The 24,656-nt window shown below is 44.9% G+C and overlaps 1 protein-coding gene across 1 annotated transcript; it reads right to left on the minus strand.

Annotated features, from left to right (window-relative positions):
• Positions 1-8,214: 8,214 nt before the first annotated feature.
• Positions 8,215-20,180, minus strand: RAP2C (RAP2C, member of RAS oncogene family). The gene is made up of 3 exons (XM_067548014.1): positions 19,517-20,180; positions 16,781-17,100; positions 8,215-10,677 (listed from the first exon to the last, which is right to left on the minus strand). The coding sequence occupies exons 1-2, from the start codon at positions 19,787-19,789 to the stop codon at positions 16,822-16,824; spliced, it is 552 nt and encodes a 183-aa protein (XP_067404115.1). The 5' UTR covers positions 19,790-20,180; the 3' UTR covers positions 8,215-10,677; positions 16,781-16,821.
• Between the last annotated feature and the right edge of the window lie 4,476 nt (positions 20,181-24,656).

The following is a 24,656-nucleotide window of genomic DNA, read 5'->3' on the forward strand; positions in this document are numbered from 1 at the left end:
GAGTCAGGCCCCTAAATACCTGAGAAGATCTGGGCCTTGGTGTGTGATTCTGCCACACCAGGTATGTGTGGAATCATACCTGCTCAGCTTAATGTCACCATCACTTATTTACTTCATCACATGAAACTTACTTTATCGCCCCACTTGCATAAATCAATGCTGGTGAATTGTGATTTGCAAGGCCTGAGGTGGACATTTCATAGACGAGGGCTAATTTTTGTGTCTGGAAGCTGGCAGAAGGTCCCATGCAAACACTATTTTTTATTTTGGTGGTTAAATCAATATTAAAGCAGGCTGAAAACCGCTTGACAATCTGGCCGTGAGATGCCATTGCTGCTGATGGCATGGCTCTGACAAGACAGCTTTATAATGCTCATAGGCACGAGCATGCAGCAACGAACAGTGCAAGATAAGCCTTGGTACAAACTGCAGAGAGCGGCCCGAATTCTGTGCAGGGCCCCCTGACGTCAGCCCGCAGACTGGTTCCCAGCCAAGCCTGCAGAGTGAGACACATCGCACGCACAGCTACATAATCTCTGATACTGTGGAGAGACGCCTGCTGCCATTTCAGTCTCAGACCACGGTGCTGCGTAAAACAGGTGAGGCTATGTTTAAAGCACTAGACAAACTACCAGTCCATTCAGCTGACTGACTGCCAGTCCATTCAGAATGAGCCTTTCCACTCACTCATTCGCCACTAATGCAGCATGTGAAAGTCAGTTTAGCTGGGCCATTTATTTCTGCAATCCCAGTCTCGCCATCACAATGGGGGCGTGGATTTTGTGCCTTGGCTGCTTAATTTTCACGTCAATTTGGCTGTTGTAACAAGTCAGAGAATCGGCTGTGGGGCCATATACTGTCCTTGATTCCTGCACACCGCTCCGGGTGATAGCAGCTGGAATTGCTAACACAGAGAGCTGACAACCAGAAGAATGAATCCTGAGAGCAAACCTTTTTGAAGAGGACGGAGGTAGTTCCCATTATACATGGCACACCATGGATCTGGTCCGGATAGGATACCGCACAGCAGGCCAGGAGCCTAAAACATAAAATGATTCCCAACTGCCATAGACTTTGGCTGCCCCTCCCTCCAGGGTAACGCAACCTCACTACCCAAAACGCTGATAGCTGGGCACAGAACACACGACACACTCAGAGAAAACAAACCTGTAAAAACCACTGGGAAGAAAAGAGACTTTTGCTTTAAAGAAGCTCCCTCTTGTGGAAGTTGTGCTCAACAATCCAACATCAAAGGGGTAAAATGTGGTTTGTAAGTCTGAGCGCTGCAAGGTACAATCTAACATGCAGTGATTAATATTTTCTGCTTGTATCTACGTATCCGGAATGGATTGTGCGCACTGACTAAGAAATGCCAGGATCAATATTAGGCATATAACCGAATAAATTGGTGAATAAATGCTATGTGCTGTGTACAAACACAAATACCATAGGAAGTGCTTCCAGGTCCTAAATAATAGCACGGGCTCCTGATATTATCCAAACTGATGTCCACCAATGACGCCTGGTATTGCTGCACTTACCGAAGGAAAACTGCAAAAAGGCAAGAGAAGACGCTAGTGTGCGTCACTCAGACACGATATCAAGCAAGACAAGAAAATAGAGCCTCTTCCATGTCTGGTGATGGCCCCAAACACATGGGCTTCTCCTGGCACCCAGCCACTTTGAGCCATGGAGTTGTGACTGCAACATATCTGTTTTGCAACACAAGTAATCCATTTCTTGTCTGTGCACCCTTTGTTTCATCTTGACTATTTACAGTTCCTGGTGTCAGTCCTGAACTTGCATCTCCCTAAATTAGAAATAAAAGATGATAAATTGTCACCCTACCTGTAAACTGAATAGCTCCACAATGCGGCTTTGAGACAATATGGACACGCAGGCTTGCCATTCTGAGGGGAACTGGCAGGCAGACTGACCGGACAAAGCTGTAGGACTGATCTCCTCTCCAGGGTCCACTGTGAATCACACATGGAAACTTCCACTATTTTGTCCGAAGGCAAAAACAAGCCAGATACTTGTTAGAAACATATCTGGATTTCAAAGAGCACCAGGGATGGCGCCCATAATTTTTTATCAGCATCATAGAAATCCCATTTACAGGTAAGCTAATATCGCCTTGTCTATCCAGGCAGTGCCAGCAATAGAGACTCCTGGACTATAATCAGCAGTGACCATTTAGTGAAAGAGAATTAAGGACGTGATGGAGAAACCAGCAGCATTATGGACCCTGCAGCCAAAGGCTGATGCTGAGGAAGCTGCTGCATCAGGTCTGTAACGCTTGGTTTTCCTCTTGGCTCCAGATGAACAGCTCTGGTTGAGTAAACCCCGACTGCAGCTAGGCAAGGAAATCCATCTGCTTTGTATGTCTGCAGCATGACAGATCAGGCCCCTCTTGCCACCGTGATCCTGCCATTGGGTTTTGCCAAGAAGGAGCCCTACCCCAAAAAGTCGGTCATATTTCAGGCCATCCTTCACTCAGTCAAGTTCCCGTTGGCGAACTCAAAGTCATTCTAAGGCTGGGTCAAAGTCATTCTTTCTGGGGTGAAGGGCTGGAGCAAAAAGACACCAGCATGGTATCCTGTTTCACATGGAAACTGGTCTCTATTTGGGGTAGGAAAGCCAGGGCAGTTCTCAGATTATTTCATGTGGAAGGTAATCAAGGTCTCACATGATTGAAGAGGGAGCACGGAGTTTTCCACCTCGGCAGGCCGAGGGGGCAGTAAGACATGAACAATTTTGAAGGTTTATGGGGACGCTCTCCAAAATTTAATTCAGGCTGTAGGACGAAGCAACTCTTTTTGTCCTTCAGTACTATGCTGATGGGAGATACAGAAAAACAGGTGCAATTTTAGAGGGTCACGGTTCTTAACAAGTATTTTAATTAACTTACATTCCCCTGCCAAGAGGAAACCCTTAAAGCTGGCCCTCCCAAGCCTTCCTTAACCCCAGTGTGACCTTTGACAGCACATAGGGCTAAGGGTAAACCTTCATCCAAACCAGCTTGATAAATTACCAAACACCCCATCACCGTGGAAGCAGGGCATTGGGCAGGAAGGCCAAACAGAAAACAGTCCCAGCATCGGTCATGCAACTGAAATCTGAGCTGGTGTATCATGGTTTTACGTGCGCACCTATGCCAGAGTCACAGAGGACACTGGGTCGGATGACTCCCAAACTTTCGACTAGTCAGTCTACCTGCCAATTCTTAACTAGATGGACAGTTCATAAAAGGTAAAGGAAATGCTTAAGAATGACCACACCCCGGCCTGGATATATCATACTGGGACCGAGGGTTGCATGAGCACAGGAAAGGTAAAATACCAGCACAGCAGGACGTGAGATGGATTGAGAGAGAGCCCTGTGCGCCCCAGAAAACTAGCTAATAACGGCTAGTTTACTTATTCAATCTTGGTGATTTACCGCTCATACTTTCTACCATAGGCATCAAAGCTTCAAGTCTGAACATGTTGGCTGCATTTACGATAGTGCAACATATCAGATATAATCATTGCTTTCATGACGAATATAGGCTTGTCATCTTCTTAACTGACATATCTATTAGACCATTTTCATTTATTTGTACGCTTTAAAACAAAGTCAATTAAAAAAATTACCCTACAATACTCAATAGTATTTAAATGCCTCCCCCATTACCATAGCATCTGAGTGCCTCACCATCTTTAATGTATGTATTGTCAGCCACCCAGCCAGGTAGGGAAGAGCTATCTACATTTTACAACGGGGGAAACTGAGGCACAGAGCTTACATTTACTCAGGAAGTCCATGAACATGGGTCTCCCAAGACTGGCATTCTAACCACTGGACTGTCCTGCCTCTTCTACAGGCATTGGGATGCCATGGTTCTTTTAAACAAATCACTCTAAAATTACAAAGCTGTCAATGTACGCTGGACAGATTTTTTTTGGTTATGAAACCCATGGAGGACCATGAAACATAAGCGTAAAAAATGAAAATAAATCACAACGATTGTCTGAAAATTAGTATGACTGTGTGTTTCTGAAGCACCTCAACAGAGACGTCACTTTCTTCTCTGGTTGTTATTCCAGTGCCATCACTAGCGCTTGTCTTCCTGAAGGAATTTGAAGTGAATTTGCTGCTTGGAAAGGGAAAGGGATGACATCGCAGGAAGTGAAAGTTCTCTCTCCTTGGCTTCATGCCATATTTACTTTTTTCACATTAAAAGATACTTTCTCTCCCCCGCCCCCGCCCCTTAGCCACCACCTACAGTAAGAAAGTCACAATGACGGAGGTGTTCTGGCACTTGCAGCAACCACCCCAGGAAAGATTTTGCAAGCTCATTGCTGCCATCACCAGAGCTGACAGCTGTAACTGCAGGCAGAATCTGGCCTGAGAGATGGAACTTGCTAAACAATCCTGTGCAGGCCAGACTATCCCACCGCTGTGTTGGCCGGGCAGCCTTGACTGGCATTTAAAAATAAAGCAATGTTGTCGTACTTTTGTGCAGAGGGATCCCTTTTGAGAGTCCTCTAGTGACACTCGTTCTACTCTGTTTCTGAAGAGCAGCAATGGCTGCTTTGTTTGGTTATGCTTGGTATACACCTTTATATGGACCTGGCTGTGTCTGTCTGGTTTCTTCATTTTATTTGTCTGACAAGCCCAAGACGCCCCCTTTTGTCACTACAACGGGCTACACACGGTGCCATTATTTTTTATACATTCTCTTTTCTGATCACACACACGCACACACCTTTTAAAATGCTGCTAATGAGTTTCCTCCCCATTAGTCTGAACGGTTAACTCTCATTCCTCGCTCCCTTGATGAAAGGACTGCAGCGCTCCACTTCTTGCTTTATCACCTCCTCTGGCTCCCAAATGAAAATATAAAGCTACAGGAACACAGACTGCTGCAGTGAAGAAGTGAATCATCAGTAAATCCACAGTAACAGACACATGAAAGAAACCCCTTCTGACAAGCCCTGCTTCAGTAATCCCCAAAAACTCCGCACAGATAAAGCACTAGCTAGCTGGGCTGGCCTACCATTTCTCTCCCGACTCCTCTTTTATATTTAATACATTTGTCTTATGACATTGCGCCTTCCCTTCTTAGAAATAAGTCCTAGTCCTTCAGAATTTATCAAACTAGAAAAGGAAGCAGGAAATATTCCCCTCTTATAACCAACAAATAGCTTTACAACGTGCACATCTATACCTATTTTCTTCACACTTAGCACCTGTACCGCTCCCCACTTCTCTTCATATAACTGCTATATTTCTTCAGGGACTGGTTTTAACAATTACTTCAGTTTCTGTCTACTGGTGCCAGTGCTTTTCTTATGCATTCGGTATAACAACAAAGGCCCGCTGCATTTGTGCTACGTAGCTCCACTGACGTCAGTAGAGCTCTGCTTCAACACGGAGTTTGCCGGCAGAGTGAATTCCAGGATCAGGGCCACCGCCCACAGGTAGTCAAGTCTCCTACTACAGGAGACTCGCTGCGTCTCTCTCTCTCTCTCTCAATGAAACCTGCCGGCAGTTAAGCTTGTATGATCCACAATTCCGCTAGTGCTGGATAGAAAATCTACAATGGCAATGTTGGCTTTTGAGCCGTGGTCATTTGACCACAAATAAATAAATAAAAGCAGCACACAAGCTCGCCCGCACTGTTTTGAAACACATCTGTCATTTTTATCCCTCTGTATGAGAGAACCTGTACACTGATTTTGTTTAATTAGGGATTTCACGTTTAGCTATTTTAAAAGCTATTAGGGAAGCACGAAAGGGATGAGATACCAGCATACTTGCTTTAAAGACAGCCCCAGCTCGTGGGTCACACATGGCCCATTTAGTATCCCTTGTGGATTTCCTTCTGTCACCTGGGTGATCAGCACCCAGGTTAGCCTCACCCAGGGGGGACCAGCCACCCTGAGAAGCCTTGCCCAACTTACCGTGTCCTCGCTTGCTGGAGCTGCACTCACTCGTGTATTGCCAGGACTTCTGGGAACATACCCACTGGTTCTTTGTACTACAGTAAACTGAGCCACTCTGATTCCTTCCCAGTGAATTGTGGGAGAACTTGTCTGCCCTTCTAGGAACAGAGGGGTAGTGTGGGAAGGTGTTAGAGGACTATCAGCACTCAGGGGCTAGGCCGTGTCATCACTGCAAAAGGGAGTCACTTACTCGCCCAAGTGATCATGGCACCAAGACAGAGTTAGCTGTATAGCGAAGACATATCCTTAGTACATGTTGGCTTTTACAGTTACTGATACCTAGCTTCCCTTGATGGGCTGCAGCCCTGACTACTCCAGTCCCTTCCTGCCCTTTTGGTGCAGTCCATTTGTCACTCTTCCAGGTTGGGGTCATCTGCCAGTTTACCCAGTTTACCCTGCTGAATTCCGATCCGATAACAAAACGTAAGCAGCGGCCATGAAGGGTACAGAAAACTGCTTGTTTCATCAGTCAGAAGAGGCTGCAGAAAGGGTTACAAGGAACTGGAAACATCACTGTCTGCAGTGCCATACTTCTTCCCTCTAACAAACGTAGATGTAGCATAAGACACAGACTTGTTACATTTCAGAATAACTCACTTTTGTTTCCCTTGTCCGTGAAGGTATCACTGAGACACACGCAGCATGTGCCTGGATTAGCCCAGGGGGTACCCCTCTGGGGAGGCAAACTTAATTCTAACAGCTATTCGCTGCTTACAATGACTCTTACAGATGTTTGTTAATAAATGTGCCAGTGGTCCTACTTGCTCTCTCTACAGTGCCGTTTAACTTGGAATATTGTGTCTCCATGCAATAAAGGGAGCAGGGGCTATGTGTTCTGTACAGTTTAAAGTGAGAATTCTCTCCATTTCTCTAGCTACCGCTCCCCACTAGCGAATGAGCAGCATTCCCTCCCGTCACTAACAGGGAGCAGCCACAGATGTAGGGTAGATAGCACTGTAGTCTTATCGACACTTAAGCTTCTAACAGTACAGGATTATAGTACAGCCTTAGCTAGCAGAGATAAGGGTCAGGATCCCAGGTGATTTTGAATGGCCTACAGGAGTCTCTAAGGCTGAAGCTGCCAATATGGTAAATGTTTTTAGGTTCCTAAAGCTTTTGCATACTCAGAGTAAAGACTGTGTTGGATTTAAAGCTAAGTGTAAAATTAGAAAGGCAATGCCATCACAACACTTTCAGCTACTTGCCAGCAGTTGCCCTGGGATGCTCAGTAGCCAGACTTCTACTCACCAGTGATGTGTGCATGGTATTTTGGGGTGAAATGGGGGAAGCTGGGCTTCTTCCACCTCCTCTTGAACAGCACTCAAGCTTCAGAGCTGAGTTCCAGAAATGCTGCCGAGGCCTTACCATGGCTAACGTTGTGCCACTACAGAGCTTGTAACCATCAGCAGTGGCCAACCACTGGATCTATGGATTGAAAACCATGCTAAATTCACTCACCTGCTTGCAGTCACCGAGATATTTAAACAGCCGACAGGGTGTGGAAGCCATAAAAAGCAAGTTAGATTTAGTCTGATCCAAGACATACATGTAGCTAAATCCACTAAACAAAGCAGCAGAAAGATTAACTTTGTGTAAGGCTCCCTATGCAAGGGTCTGCATAAGGTGTACACATTGTACGTACTTAGAGGTTTGCTTTTATTTAATGCTTTACATCAGAGAAGCTTGAACTGCTTTCAATTCATTAGTGAATTTAGTCTCACACCACCTCTTCCCAGGGTAGGGTGGATGATGGAATACCCATTTACAGGATTTCGGCCCTTCAGTGTCCTGTTGAGACTTGTCCCCCCTGTCCCCCCGTCATAGGAAGTCAGTGAAAGACAGGGAATAAAGAGTCCACAGCTCCTGACACCCAATTCTATGTCAGCCAAAATATTCTTCCTCTCTAGCAAAGGAGGCTAGTGCAATACATAGTGCTTTACATTGTCAGTCATTTACATGGTAATTTACATGGGCCCCTATCGGGTGCAGATGCACCCCCATTTTGCAGATAGGGAGATAAAGCAACTTGCCTTAGGTCACCCCATCAGCCAGTAATATAGACAGACTATACAGAGGTGCTGGAGTAGTCTCTATAATTAGTACACTTGAAAATCTATTCTGCTAGTGCTTTATTTTAAATACCAAGTATGAGAATAATGCTTATGCATTAACCCAGCCCTGCAGAACAGCAAGTTGTCAAATCAAACAGTGAGCCCAGTTTGGTAATACAGATATCTATTTTATTAAAAAAGTTACAAACAGGTGGACTGTAGGGTTGTCTTACAAAATGACAAGAATGAAATCTATCGGAAAAACTTTTTACAAAGCATTATAGGTAATTGTTCAATTTTTATACTTCTTATTCCAGATTTCACCTATCACTGATAAAGATACAGTACATTAGATATATGATGTTAGGTTACATTTTATTTGTAGAGCCCTACTGCAGTGATTTGAACAACTCCTAAACAGATGCCATAGTAGAGACAATACACATATTGCATTTATTATTAGCTTCTTATTCTAATAAGCAACTTCACATGCAATCTATAGAAGAAGCCTAAAATAACTTTTGGTCCCTTTTTTCAAAGTGTGCTGATGAAACCATCTTTATCTCGTATTTTCCCATCTGTGTCACTCTAAGATAGTTCAAGTTTTTTTTTTTTTTTTGCTGAGGTCAATGAAAATGAATACTTTTGTTTGATAAACTACCCATAGGAAAGAACCACTGACTGATATCAATCCAACTTTTTTCCCTTAGACAATGGAAAACTAAGATCTTAATGAATTACGTTTATTTCCTATTACTTGGTATATCTACTAAAAGATCAACAATCACCACTTAAATCTATTTTGAATACAGGGTTTGGTTTAATTCTGGTATTAAAGTGCAAACCTAAATATTAGCCTCAACCTGTTTATAAAAGTTTGTACAAACAGGGACAAGTGTTTTAAGTAACCCTACACCAAAGTTAGCTGTTTTGATATCCAAGCAGAAACCTTGAGAATTTATTCTCATCGGAATTAAAATTCAACACTAAGAACACAGCCAATAAAATCTTAATTTCTGCTAAATACTGTAAGTCTTAATATCCTGTGTTCTATTAACCCATTAAATCACATTAAATCGATGTTGAGATACTACACAGGTGACTTCATCTGCAGTTTTGTTTGAATGCCATCATCCACAATACATTTAGTGAGTTTGAAATTGTTTCACCTCGCATATCCATCACTGCTTTTACTGGAGCTTTCCTTGTCCAAGTTATTTAGCTACTACAGGGAAAAATGTATAGTTATATTTATTAGAAGCATGTTCAAATGACTAAAGCTGGGCTCCTAAAAACGTAGAACTTTGGTGCAGTAGGTGAGCTGCAGTTATTAAACTTCTGCAAAACAAATTACACATTTTAAACCACTACTAGAAAAAGCTCTCATGTATGCAATAATTGTTAATAAAACTGAACCAAGATTTCATCTGCTCTTTATACATTTTCATTCGGCTTTAATACCTGTGTTATTGTTACAATTTTCAAGTATTCAGACAAAATGTTGATCAGGTAAACAACATGGAAGGCAATGGCTGTTTAAAGCACAGCTGCAGTTAGTATCACTGAAACCTGGTGCTTTTCCCCTAGTTACAACCAACTTCGTCTCTAATGCTAACTTGTTTATTGGGGAAAAAAACAAACTAAAAAGCAATTTGTGACAGTGCAAGAGAAACGTTAACAAATATTGCTTTAAAATATTGTTCAGAAAGACAATTAGGAATTATAAAATGTAAGATCATTTTATTTGCATTATATTAACAAGTGCAGAGGTCCACTAGATGTCACTTAAATGTGCTGGGCAAACTTGAGCTAACTCTGGTTAGGCATACAACCCAGTTTGGAGGATACATTATCCCTTTTCAAAGGCATACTAAAGCAGATCAACAACTAGCAAATTTAGAAACAGAATGAAAAAAACATACTGCTGCCTTTCAACACAAATTACCATTAATAAAAGTAATCTGAAAACCCACAGCACTGGAAGAAAAAACAGGTTAGCTTGATATGCTTGATAGGGATTATTTGAAATGGGCTATCGTCGTCTCAGGCCAATTACAAAAAACACTATCACCAACTCCATATGCCTGAGAAAAGGAATATCATATCCATGCAACTTAAGAGGTGTCTTCAGTATCTTTTCATGACACTGTCACACGTAAACATAAAGTCTCAAAGTATTGACCAACGACATTGTAGGAGAAAACTTTGCAAAATAGAATGAAGCACTGATTCGAGGTAATATACAGAAGTAACCATTTGTTTAAGGCTCAATTTATTCTCCATTCAAACTTTTTTAAAAGGCATTGAGTAGGTAATACTGAGTTTAAGTATTTAATAAATACAAGTTCAGAAATTGATTAAAGAAATCAATTAAAACATTAAAAATGAATTCTTGCATATTAGCCATTAATATGAACTTAAAAGCTATAAAAGGAAGATAAGAACAGATTTTAACGTATGGTAAACATGCTAAGCATTTCGGTTGAAGGTCTGTGGATCTGGAAGGCCACTGACCGTATGCACTTAGATGTATGGCAAGGTGCTGTGATAGAGACAGGTTCACCACGGCTCAGCTCTGCAAACTGGGCTGAAAGAGTTCTCCAAAGCAGCATCTGGGCAAGTTTCCTCTGAGTTATCTGAAATTTAGACCAAAGAAAGAAGTGAATAAAAGCCATAGTGAATAAATAATAGTGAATAAAAGCCATGTTCAAATCAAGGTAGCTTTAGTTAGCATGTTAATGAAAAGTTGGTGGAAACGTTCTAACATTTTGACCCATAGAACCAATTTTTCCACAGAAGTTTTGGTGAGAAAGAGTTCCTGGTTTGTAACAGCTCTATCAATAATGGAAGGCAAGCTAGCAGGCACTGCCCAGGTTTCTATACTATGCACCTCAGTAGCTCCTTCTGAAGAGCTGAAGGAGTAACTGAAGAATTTGAATTGCTCTCTACAGTGGTGAGGTTCAGCCCAAAACATGCCAAGACAACACGAAGCAGTTGTGTTCTGTGTAAACACTGCTAGTCAGAAAACACTAGCTTATGCATTCCCCCAGTAGCACAGGATTTACAGTATCATAACAAGGTACTTATTCCAGTGATGTCAGATTTTCCATACCCCACTGTACACCAGGAAGTTGAACCACTCTGATTTTCAATAATAAGACCCTCAAAATTAATACTAAAAAAACCTCTTGAAAATCAAAGATTAGGCTGTTTCTTGGTAGGCAGGATTGCATCTGTAGCTAGTCTGAGTCAAATGTACAAATAAGTCAAATAACTCCATCCACGCAAGAGATGCAGCTACCAATTCCATAATACCCACTAACTGCTACATATCTGCATGCTTGATGATTTGTATTTTTGTGTTTCAGAAAGAAAAAAAGTATTTAAAATACATAATCACAGTTACAGAGACTGAGCCTTCCTTTGAAAGGATCCATGAAACATATTGGAGCATAACCTATCATATAGCACAACAGGAAAATATGATTTGAAGTTTTCAAGGAATTTCCAAAATGTTGAATGATGTTTCTCTATAGGGTGTCATGACCTTTCCAGTTTCCTCTTTATCAATTCAACTGACAGTTGTAAAGAAGAGAATACATCAGCTAACAAATTCTACAATGGGTAAGTGACGCTGCACAACTGTGAGCTCTGCTCAAAGCTTTAACAGCTCAAGTTGGAAGAAAACTTAAGTGACCAACATTCACAGCAGAGCTCTTTTGTAGCTGAGCGATGAGTCCCCAAGAACTAAAAAAAGTGAAAGCTTGATTTGTCAGAGAAGACAAGTGCTGTACACCCAGACCCCATCTTCATTAGAGAAGTTTACTAGCCGCTTCCCTCGTGTTGCTAACAATGCTGCAGATCTATCACTTTTAGCAAGGCTGAGAACCCTACAGTGAAAAGTCTGGCAGCAGCCAGCTGACTGCTAACAGGGAGTTTGTTAGACTTGTTCTGAGAGCAGGGGTACAGGGCACGTTAGGAATGGCAGTAAAAGACCATTTATAATCGGGTTCCTGATGCTAGTAGAGCTGAACTGGTGATGGTCACGGTGGGACATATTTAGAAAGTGCCGCTAGTGTAGACAGCACTCGAGATTGAATAATCATCCCTGAGATAGTATTCATACAGTGCCAACCAAGGACTTGGACAGGAATTTAATGAGCTAGTGTAACCATTAATATTTTCTAAATTATGCACTGAATAGGCAGGTTGAGAGAGTGCGACAGTTTTGCAGGCTGCATATGCCAGGGGACTATTTTTCTAGAGTGTGCTTGCAAATTTAAACTCCAGTGAGATGTTCTCCTCTCATATTTAGATATGCACATAGCTCCCATTTGTGTCATGTTTTCCAGGCATGAGGAGGGGCAGATGACTAACTAAGAGTTACTGTTGAGATCACTCTGTACTGTGCAAATTCAGAATACACTCAGTATATTTGGTAGCAGAATAATTTGTTACATATTTTGAGAAAGTTTCAGGGAAAATATGGGCTGTCAGATTGAGGAATCAAAAAAGCAAGAGTTACAAGTTGATAAATTAAGTGGCAACACATCAAAACTTCAAATTCATCTAAAAATACCCCTGAAGAAATTTAAGAATAAAGTGACTAAACTACTAATTAGGAACATGATCATTAAAATCTGCTATTAAATTAGAGGGAAAAGGGAGGAGTGCAAAAAGGTAGGACACATAGTACCACTTCTTCCTAAAATTGCGTGCAATGGGATATTAGGGAACTGGAAACAATAATTCAAGAAAATATTCCAGAAGAACACGATATGTAAGGTACAAACCAGCATGGCTTCTGTAAAGGAAAGTCCTGGCTCTCCTTTTTACTAGAATTCTTTATCTCCCACTTTGTTGATAATTGAAGAACAGCAGATAATCCAGATTTAGATAACATTTCTCACAAGCGGGTACAAAGAAAACTAAGAAACTGACTGAGAGAGAACACAAGTAATATAGGTAAGTGACCAGTTTTTATCATGATAAAAGACTGGAAATGGGGTATCCAAAGAATCCACACCAGGAAGAGGGAGAGGAACAACAGTGGCAAAATTTGCAAGTGACATTTTAGTTTAATCAAGACTTTAAAACTTCAGAGGGAACTAACACAGGTAGGTCCATGGTGATGTGCTCACCATAAAAGCTTGGACAGGTGAGCAGGCAACAGGAGAGATGAGATTTAGCATTTACAAATGCAAGGTAAGTGCATGCTGAATCATCTGAACTACTCAGACATGTTGCTGTGTTCTAACCTGACTAGTTGCTCTGGAAAGAGAGGGAGGTGTCACTGACCAGCTCAGTGTGCCGTAAAGGACAACAAAAAAAGCAAACGAGATGTTGGGACACAGAATTGTGGTTCCCAAACTGTGGCCCATACCCCTTTGCCAGAAGAAAGAAGCTGCCACTAAAGGTTGCAGTTTTACAAGGCTAGATACCACTTGCTTCTGCCTACCTAAGATGCAAAAGCAATTATCCCTAGGATCAGAGACAACTGACAGAGGAAGCGGTCAGCTGCCATCCTTCATTACAACATACTGGATGGAAATCTGGCATCCAGGCTTGTCGTTAGGCCAAGGAGACACTGGACCACAGGAGCCAGGAGACAAGGACCAAGTGATGAGAGTCAGGGATGCAGAAAGGATCCAAAAGCTTGGGCAGGAGGCGAGACCATGGAGCTTGAGAAGAGCTGCAAATGGGAATGGTACAGTAGGGGGAAGAAGGCACCAGTGCATAGGGAGGATTGGATTGGACAGGATGGGTCTATGGATATTAAAAAGACAGTGGGAGGATGGGGAAAGAAGAGATAAATTTGCGTTGCTAGGGCTGGAGAGATTGTTTGTGTGGGGCAATTATCGCCTGCCCTCCTGCAAGGAATAACGATAGCTTCTTGAGAGATGTTGTGTAATTGCAAGCTGACAAAAGCATGGGAACTCCTGCGAGAGAAGATATTATAATGGCCTTATATAAGTCAATGGTACAGTTTCACCCCGAATACTGTGTTTGGATCTGGTCTCCCTACCTCAGGAGAGAGATGTCAGAAGGGATCTGGAAATGGAGGATGCAAAGGATTAAGAGGCACCGAAAGGCTTCCATATGAGGAGAGAGACTGAACATTGGGAATGGTTAGAGATAAATGAAATGGAACCAGATTAGCCAGCAGAACTCATTGCCTCTAGGTATGGAGGCAAAAAATGAGTAGGATTCAAAGGAAGACATTTATATAGCGAAGACTGTGGATGTTCTCATTAGCTATGGTTTTGTGGTTTTTTAAATAAGAGATGCAAACTCTGATGTTTTAGGACACAAGTCAACAACTGGTTGATGAGATTAGAAAGGTTCTCTAAGCATCCACCATGAAGTTTCATAAACAATCCCTGAAGCATCTGATTTGCCAGCATTCAGGAGAGCATGCTGGCCTAGACAGGCCATTGGCATGTTCTGGCATGGCAAGTCAGAAGTGCACATAGCCTTCAACATGCAAGGTAAAGCCAATAAACTCATACTGGCCACTATCATCGAGGGTTCATTGCCTGGAACTCAAGTGGGAAGTAGGCACCAGAGCAGCTGAACCACCTGGTTTTGTTTTACTCTAAACGGTATTCTCAGAATGAGACTAACCCAGCAGCATTTTGAGTCATAACAAAAGGCAGCACTCTGTAGTGTCTTTATTCAGAGCAGTCCTCCTCTATCAGTCCATGGGTCATGGTACTTATCTGGCACCTGGGTTCAATTTTCTGCTCCACCAGACTTCCCATGTAACTGTGAGCAAGTCAGTCTCTCTGTGCCTCAGTTGCTCGTCTGTGAAACGGGGACAGTGATACTTCCCTACGCACAGGAGTATTGTGAGGTTATAAATACATTACAGATCATGATACTACAGTTGTGGGGACTACATAGGTATCTAAAACAGATGTAACATTTCACATTCGAAGTGCTTTATAAATATAATGGACATTAACTGAGAGTTCCCTGTGCCCATATTCTTGATGTGGAGGTGGTCACACAACCCACAACTTGAAATACACTATCCCTATTCTTCCTCACCTGTCATTCTCCTACAAAAAAGGTTCTTTGGCTAAAACAACTTTCACAGGGATTATATCCTAATCCCTTCCTACAAGGTTGCTGAGTTACAGTTGCCACCAGGAGAGCAGTTACTCCTTGTAACACTGCTGCCTGTCTATATATACAGGCAGCAGTGCTAGAGAAGGAGAATGAGAGTCATGGTCATTGAAAGCAAATCATGGTCTTGCAAGAGAGCTTTTACCCCTACAGAGGGTGGATTCCAGCTACCACCGTGGGAAATGGGAGGAAGGTGGGAAGGCGAGTGAAGCAAAAAGGTAATGGGCCTAATGAACACATTAGACTCTTCCAATCACACGCGTGCAGAGTCACTGGGGGAGGGAGAAGTCTCAAGAACCTCTGTCCCCACAGCACAGCAGAGGTCTGAAAGAGGACAGAGCTCTGCCTCCATTCAGAAGGGATGGCCACAGATTGGGCTTCTCTTTCACAGACAGACTGAAGAGTACACAATCCCAGTGACTACAATCAAGTGTGAAGTCCTGACTGGTGAAATGCAGCCACTTCTGAGGTGACAGGCAGCCAGCCAGCACACTATTAGTAGTAAGGGGGAATTTTGGACAAGGACAAAGCCCTCCACACAATTCCATCTCTTCAGTTTTGTTCACCTGAATGAAAAACTTCCACATATAGTCTTAAATTTAAAATATTGTCATTACTTTCAACTAAAACTTAACTTTTTAAATATAAAAATTACAAACCAATACAACCACCTGACTTTACAGCAATTTATTTGGAAACCAATATTACCACAGCTCTCCATTCTTTATTAGAAAGGATTTTTGTACACAGAAAGGTGTGGCCCGTATATGGAGTTGACCAAATTAATGCATTCTGAATGTCTCCTCTAGTCAGACTAAATTAACCTCACCATTTTTCTTTCAGGTCCTGAAACATCCATCAGACAGACAGCTCCTACTTTCATGGGACATCACAGGAACCATAGAACATAGCTCAACAGTGAAGCCATCTTATAGAAATCAGTAATAATATGGAAATTACAGGAGCTCCCATAAACCAATGCTTAAGCAGGAAGTCTTGGCAGCTGTGACAGACATCCCACTGGAGTAGAAAGCTGAGTTGGGTAGCTGGGGTGGACATTGTGGGAGCTTTGTTAAGAGAGTGTGAGTTCATTTAACATACTGAATGCCTCATTAGTCTGGTTAGTGGGAGACTCAGCATATAGTTCAAGTCTATTTTACTAGCTGCGATTAATTTGGGTAATTATATTTGCAGGAGACCTTTGAGAGGTAATTTGCACCTAATGAAGTCAGCATCCTATTGCAACCATCACAGTAGGTTACCAGGGATAAAGTTGTAACCAACATAGTATTGGTAGTTCTCATTCAGTAAATTGGTGCACATGAATTCAGTCATCCTTTTATGTTGTAAATGCCTGATTAGTATTAATATACAAGATATTTCAGATAAAGGCACTAATCCCTGGTTAAGCATACCCATATAATGTATAGAGGTCAATTTCACATAAAGATGCCTATTTTTATGTTGCTGGGTCCACACACTTTTTCTCAGTAAAGGTTGCAAGACATTTCAAGGCTAGACTAATTAACTTTAGAGTGCTTATAGCAACTTAATCTGCTCATTTAAACACAAACAGTTAACCACCTCAATTAATTATGAGCATACACCCACCTGCTCTGTATGGCCATGATTGAGGTTTTTCTTTATTTTTCTCACTGGACGATGCAAGTTGTACAACACTGATCTTGTTTTTCAGGCAGGGACGCATAGTTCATTTGCCTGACGATCTCAGCAAACAGTTCATCCACCATGGTTTTACTCTTGGCTGACGTTTCCATGAATGGACAGCCCCACTCCTGAGCCAAAGCTCTGCCTTCTGCAGATAAGACCTCCCTCTCTGATTCCAGATCCACTTTATTCCCCACTAGGATTAGAGGAACTTTTTCATATCTCTTCACTCGGACAATCTGGTCCCTCATTGGCTTGATGTCCTGATTAAACAATCCAACTGGTTAATACACTTTTAGTACTAAGCATTTTTCAAGTAATAATCACACTTGATTGCTGTAAAAGTTAACACTGGCTCCAGAAAACATACCACTTTAAAAACAAAAAGTGTTTTAACAAGCTTATAGACCTTGTGTTACTGAATTATACGTGCTATATATATGTGTTACGGAATATTAACATAATAGTTCATGAAAAATTCCTAAATGGATACCTACCTTGGATTTAGACTAGGGTGTGTCTAAAATTCAGAAAGAGGAGGTTTATCCTCCATCTGTAATGCACATTATTAAGGATACAGACTACATCTTCCTGTATTTAGAAAGTGCACTACTGCAATGTAAAATTACCTCATTTCCCAGAAAGCCTTTTGGTTAGGATTAGAACTGGTCAGGAATTTGACAAAACAGTTTTCCATTGGAAAATAATGGATTTGTCAAAACAAGAACTTGTTGAGAAGTTTTCTTAGGTCCAGGAAGGAATTTCCAGCCACAGTGAGAGAGACCCATTCACCTAGCCTTCAATAGCCTGGTGGTGGTTATGGCTCTCACCATCCCAGGCAAACTCTCCTTAGGGTGGGTGTGATTTTCTGTGGAAAGTTTCTTTTTCATGGACTGGGTGACCAGTTTTCTTGCCCAGCTCTAGTTAAGATACAAGAAGATTTTGTATAAATTAACTTAAATTATATACAACTGAATCTATTTTCTGGTCCTCAGCAGGATTTGCTACAAAAAGTGAAGTTTGCTTTTAATCTCATGACAGAACTTGAAGTTTACAGTACGCATCTATGTTATGTGATCCCTTAAACAGATGGGAAACTTGTGACCAGACTACTGTCTGTGACAATTAAATTTTTAACTCACTATCTTCTCCCCCATAGTTGTAACATGCTTAAAAAGTGTTCACTGTGAACACACAGGCTTGGTTATGCATAAATGACCAATTTAGATACAATAAAGACAGGATTTAATACTCTGTGAAACCCAATAATCCTATAGCCTTCCCAAAGGTAAAAAAGGAAAAGATATTTATATACCATATTCTTGGAAGTTCAGATCCTCCACCACCTTGGATTTAAGTTTTTAATTTGCTACCATAAATAAAGGTTTACAATTCCTTGCACAGTTCTAAGAGAAGCAATTAGAAGCGGCCACTGTTAATGGAACTGCATGGGGAGTTTTAAACCCACACTGTTTTGATTAAATGGGCTAAAGAAAAAAAAAATCATGCAATTGAAGTAAAATATATTCATCCATTCTAAGATTTTTTTTTCTTAACTACATGACTCAATTCTTGAGGGGAAAAATCCCTAATTCCTAGATAAATGAGAGCTGACCATAGGCAGGGGAGAAACTTCAAAGCATGACGACTGTGGTTGCTAGGCAAGGAAAATAAATCCCTAATTTGGAGACAATTTATCTAGGTATGTGCCCTCATTTAAGATAATATTCAGCTTTCAACAGAAACATTCTGCCTTAGTAGGGTGTAAAAGGTTTTGCCAAGCAGCTGGACTACACCCAGCTCAAGCAACCTAACTGCAGCCAACAAATACAGGCAGCTGATTACCACAGGCAGTTTGGGTCAGTTAGGGATTTTTTGCTTCTTGTCAGTTTTTGCAGTGCAAGTTTGTGGGTTGACTTTCATTTCCACATGTGACCGGTCTTTCTCATGGTCACCCCACCCACACTGTGTGAGCATCAAGCTTACACCTGATGGCAGCTTGTTATACAGAGAGAGAGAGAGAGAATAATATCAGGTTTTACTAGCGAGATTCACAAGTTATAAGTAGCAACTCCAGGTCAGAAAAGAGGCAACCTGGGCACTGCCCTTCTCAGATTAACTGGGAAAATATTCCTGTTTAAAAGCACCCAGTCGGGTTAAATCGAACCCCACTTTCAGGCTTTATAACATTTCTTTTGAAAGGAATAAGAAATGTTTTGTTGAGAAGAGTTCAGTGGGAACGGTTTAAACCTTGCAACCAAAGCGTTGTGGTGTCCCGCTAGGCCTGGGAACGGGTAGCTTGCCTCCTGGATGCTGAGGAGGAGGACAGGCTGAAGGAAAGAGCGAAACACCGGTGCCCGGGGCTGCGTGACACCGACAGGCTTTGGCTGACATGTCCGCGGCGGTGGGTGGGTGGGTGGGTGGCTCGCCCTCCCAAAGCACGGCCTTCTGCTCCCGGATCGGCAGGAGGGTGCGGGCAAGGAGGGCACGGCCTGAGTCAGGGGGTCACAGGGCCAGGACCAGGGCCGGGCGGGCCACTTCCTCTTCGGGCAGCCGGCGCCGCGCCGACTCAGGGCCTCGGCTCCTGGAGGCGCGCCGCAGGGGGACCCCGCGAGTGCAGCTGGAAGCCAGGGCGGCTCCCGGCCCGGCCCCCCCAGCCGCCCCCCGCCCGGGCGGTACCTGGAAGCTCTGCTGGTTGACCAGGCTGTAGACCAGGATGAAGCCCTGGCCGTTCTTGATGTAGAGGTCCCGCATGGAGGCGAACTGCTCGGTGCCGGCCGTGTCCAGGATCTCCAGCACGGAGGGCGAGGAGTCCACCTCGATCTCCTTGCGGTAGAAGTCCTCGATGGTGGGGTCGTACTTCTCGATGAAGGTGCCGGTGACGAACTGCACGGTCAGGGCGGACTTGCCCACGCCGCCGCTGCCCAGCACCACCACCTTGTACTCCCTCATGGGGCCGGCGGCCGGCCCGCCCGGCCTCCGCGCCTCGCCTCACCGCGCCGCGCCGCGCCCACCAGCCGGCCGGGCTCGGCCTCGGCCTCACTGCGCGGGCGGGGAGCGCCGCGCCCTCATCGCCCCGCCGCGGGGGCCGGCCGAGCTGCTGCTGCTGCTGCTGCTACCCCGGCCCGGCCAAGGCCCCAGGCCGCGGCGTCGGCGTCTCCGGCCGGCCCTGGAGGAATGGGGGGAGGGGGGGAGCGAGAGAGCCGTTAGCGGCGGGCCCGGCCCGGCCCGGCCTCACTCCATGGGCTGGCGGGCGGCGCTGCCTGCCTGGGCTGGGCGGAGGGCTGGGCTCTCCTCAGGCTCGGGGCGCGCCGCGGCCCGCCCGCCCGGCCGGAAGGGTTACAGCGCGGCACCGGCCCGGCAGCTGCGCGCGCCGCCCACAGGGCCGGCCCCGCCCGCGCACTTCCGCAACGGGCAGCGCCCGCGCCGCGGCTCCGGCCGGAGGGGAACCCGAACGCTGTGACACCGCCCGAGGGGGGGCCCCCTCCCCCGCCCGAGCGCCGTGACGTCACCGCCCCTCCCCCCTCCGCCCGCGGTGACCCTGAGTGCTGTGACGTCACCGCCCCCCGCCCCGAGGGGACCTTGACCGCTGTGACGTCACCGCCCCTCCCCCCCCGAGGGGGCCCTCACTACCTCCAACCTGCTGAGGGGCCCCCCAATACTGGGACAGGGCCCCTCCCCCCGCCTGGCAGGGAGCGCCCACACCCGGGATGGGGCTAGGCACCAGGACTCTCCTGCGCCAGGCCTGCGCCAGGGTGGGGCGGGGGCAGCCCAGGGGTGCGCCTCACACCCCGCGTCCCCCCTTGGTCACCGCGGGCCCTTCTTCAGCACCCCACGGCTCCGCCACCTGTCGTCTTCCGCCCAGGGCCAGGCCCAGGCCCGGTCCTTCCCCCGCGCTGTTCCAGGCCCTGGCTCCTGGGATGCCTGCCCCTGGCAGGGCGAGGGGCGCCCGGCCCCGTAGCCATGCTTGGGGTATTTAGTGTTCCCCTGCGAGGCCCAGCTCCTGGAGGGGAGAACCCCCGCGGCTGTTGAAATAAGGTTTCTAGCACTCATGCCTGAGAGGAAAATCTTTACAACGGGACCCGCCGCCCCGAGAACCAAAACTCAAATTAAAAGCATCCCACCTGTATTTCTTTTTAAAAAATCTCATTTAAACTCATTCCAAACTGAGCGGGGAGGGGGGAAGGCTAAAGATTGGTGAGTAGAGTTGGGTGAAACTGAGATTTTCCAGAAAATCAGAAATCAAACCAAACCAGAAATCCCAAAGAAAAGGTCATTTTGGACACATGGTGGTGGTGTTTCCATGGTGAAATACACTCCACGGGACCCAGGGTGTCCGGCTGACATGGACATTTTGTCAGTTTCATTAGCAGGCATGAAACCACAAGAAGGTCACTTGCAGTCTGCAAGCTGCTGGGACTCCCGGGGTCCCTGGATCAGGAGCAGACCGGCTATGCAGACTACCCTGGGGCATCCTAGGGCTTCCAGTGTCCTGGCCAGCTACCTGGCATTGGGAAGCCCAGGAATCTGGACACCTTGGGGTGCCCAGCAGGGGCAATCCACATGGGGAGGCTGCCCTCGAGCTGCAGAACCTCCCACGATCGCCAAACTTCTAGCCTTCCTGTCTTCCGACAGTGGCCAATGCCAGGTGCTTCAGAGGGAATGAACAGAACTGGTCATCATTGAGTGATCCGTCCTGGCGCCCGTTCCCAGCTTCTCAAGGCTTCCAGCGTAGAGCTTCCGCCCCCCAGCTTTTTCCATTTAAAAAAGGAGGAAAGTAAAAAGGTCATAAAATGGGAGGGGAAACACTAAATTAAACAATAAAAAAGTTTCAGCTTTAAAAAACAAAATAAAATGACATTGGAGATGGAAATTAAATTAAAATGTTCATTTGATGTAGAAAATTTCTGCAGGAAGCCAAACTATTTTTATCAAAAACTTCAAACAGAATTTTTTTTACAGCAGCAAATTCTGCAGGGAAAAAAAAAATCCCATGTTTCTGACCACGCCGCTGCAGCCTCTAGTCATGTATTCAGTTCTGCAGCCGAGTGGAGGCGAGTGGTGCAGCGCTGTGTCTTTGATCGCTCTCTGGTGTTTAGCCCGTACAGGTCAGCAATACATGGCCCCTTGTGGGGTCAGGGAGGTGTGTTCAACCTGGCTCTATGGCAACCCCAATAATGCTGGAGACTGGGCAGGTTTGCCAACAAAAGGCACCAAATGTAAATTATGTTTGTGTTATGCTTCTGCTGAAGTCTGAGGAAAAATTGGGAAGGGCACAGTCTCATCGGCAGCCTGAGGGAGAAGGAAGCAGGAAGGATAAGCACCAGGAGAAGGTAATGCTGAGTGGAAGGGGTAAGGCAGGAGATGAGGGCTCAGCCCTTCCCAGGGTTGGGTGTCAGGTCCACGGCTTGTCACGTAACCACACCTTCACCACACTGAACTGCCTGGAGAGTGGATGGTAGGGTCTGAGCCCCACCCCTTTCCTGGCTGGGGGAGCGGAGGTGTGGGTGTCACAGTGGGGTGGAGGCCCCCAGCAGCATGGGGGAAGATGGCAATGTTGCAGGGTTGGGGGTTCCCCCGGCAGGGTGGGGTGGAGGAGTCATTAGCCAGATTCCAAACCCCAAGCGCTCAAAAAGAGAGCAGGTGGGAAAATGCCACTTCACCAAACCTGCAATCGCTCACGAAAGTCAGTCCAGCTCCACCAGCTTTGTTGATTCAGAGGCAGGTTTCCAACAGTTCCTTGCCAGTTCCCCTGGCAGGCTGCTGGGCACCCGGGCTTTCCAGGGTCTGCCATGTCATACGGCCTGCCCCACAGACAGGGGCCCTGAGTTTGCAGGAGCTGCAGCTCCAGGGCAGCGCTGCCATGCCAGGCCTCCCAGACTCCCTGCCAGCCAGGCAGCCAGGAGCTGGAAATCCCTGGGACCTGCTGGCTGTAGTCAGTGCTCAGCACCCAGACGCACAGCTGAGAGCCGGGAAGCCCTGAGGACCCCAGCTTGAATGGGAAAAAAGGGGAAAGTGAAAAAGTGAGAGAAAGTGGAGGGAAAAAACCACTCTTCAGGCCTTGTTATTCTTTAAAGAGTAAAAGTTAACAACTCACTCACCCGTTTTACTGTTTAAATAAAAATAAAATTTCCGCCCACTTGCCCCCACTTTCTTATAGGATTCTATCAGGAAAGCTTTTCCATGAAAAATTTCATTTTCAATTAAACACTAATTTCCAACAAACACCCCCCCCCCCCAAGTTTTCACTAGAAGCTTTTCCACCAGCTCTATGGTGCAGTCCTCACATAGGCCCTGAGGCCCAGATTAGAAACGAGGCATTGCTTTTTTATATTTATAACTTTTTGGTTTAATTTACTAAATCAGAGTGATCTCATGAGGCGGCAGAGACAAGCTGACGGTCGTTTTAGAATAGGACTGTAAGAGTAATGTTCCTTTGTCACACACTGCGGTTTACTGTTTATGCAGCCTGTCAGGTAAAGCTTGGGATTCCAATACTTCTTGAGGGAGATGAGTTTAGATGCTCTCTGATCCTAATTCAACTCCCAGATAAAGCCACTGGAAAGACTCCGATTGACGTCAGTGGAAATTGGATCAGGCCTTCTCTGAAGATATAACATTCTTTGGCGTATTCAAGATCACGTACCCGTATCTCTATGGAAATCTGATTGTTTGTAGACTGGCTGCACCCTCTCACATTCACAGGTTTTCACACAATTCTCATGGGGCAGGACTAGAAAACCTTTACTTCCTCTATGAATCTACCCCTGTATTGGCTTTGACCTCAGGTCAGGAGCTATTAACTTACTGTGTTACAAAAAAGGATAAAGCTGAAAGGAAGCAATCCTTGGTAACTACTTCGGAAGGGATGTAACGTGATATGATAGCATGGTTAAAAAGGTTTTGTCATGTCTCCACAGGCAAAATGCAGTTAGGGAACTGTTCATTATAACACAATCTATATATTAAGTATGCATTGGTTAGAACATGCTTCCTGACCGTCAAGTCAGTGGTGTGAACAGGTTCCTAGCATAGTGCTGAGATTCGACTTTATAAAGAGCTTTATTTTCTTTTGTTTTATTGTTGTTTGTATGAAAAGTCTTACCCACTCGATACAGAATATCATTATAAATAAACTGGGGTTGTATGGCTCTAGGAAGTTATTTGTTTGATGACTTGAATTATGTTACCTTTCCTTCTCTTCTGCTTTACAGTAGCTGTCTTGGAGGCCGTGAGCTCAAGGGACACTAGGTGTCAGTAAAGGATTTAAAAAAAAAAAAAGCAACTGAAGCCTGAAAATCTGCAGAAATGACCTTCAGTAAGACTGCCAAAATTACAGTACTAGACTGTGTTTGGCAATCAGTAGGATTTCCCAGACAAAGCACTTCTCCCATACATAGTATGATGAAAATACAATTGTACTCTTCTGTCTCTCAGAGGAATTGACTGGAAAATAACAGATAGCTGTCACTTCCATTTTTGATCAAAACTGTGTCCCTTTTTAACACAATCAAATGTTGTCTGTGCTAAAGGTTTTTAGCATTAGGAGAAGAAGCCTTCTACTACCTCAACCCAGGAACTTATTTGTTTCCGGACACCAGAGAGCTCTGCTTGACAAGATCTGAAAAGTGAACCTTCCAGTCTACACAACATGTAGTAACCCTTTCCCCTACCTGTTGCCTGTCTTGTGTATTTAGACTGCAGGGGCAGAGATTGCCTACGGCTCTGTTTGTACAGTGCCTAGCACAATGAGCCCTCTTCTTGGTCACTTCCTATGCAGAACAGGGGAGTGGTCTCCTGTCAATATCAGGGGGCCAAT

The sequence above is a fragment of the Emydura macquarii genome, unplaced genomic scaffold, assembly GCF_026122565.2.
Source record: "Emydura macquarii macquarii isolate MOO-44397 ecotype Brisbane River unplaced genomic scaffold, CSIRO-AGI_Emac_v2 contig_1253, whole genome shotgun sequence".
NCBI classification, from domain to species: domain Eukaryota; kingdom Metazoa; phylum Chordata; order Testudines; family Chelidae; genus Emydura; species Emydura macquarii.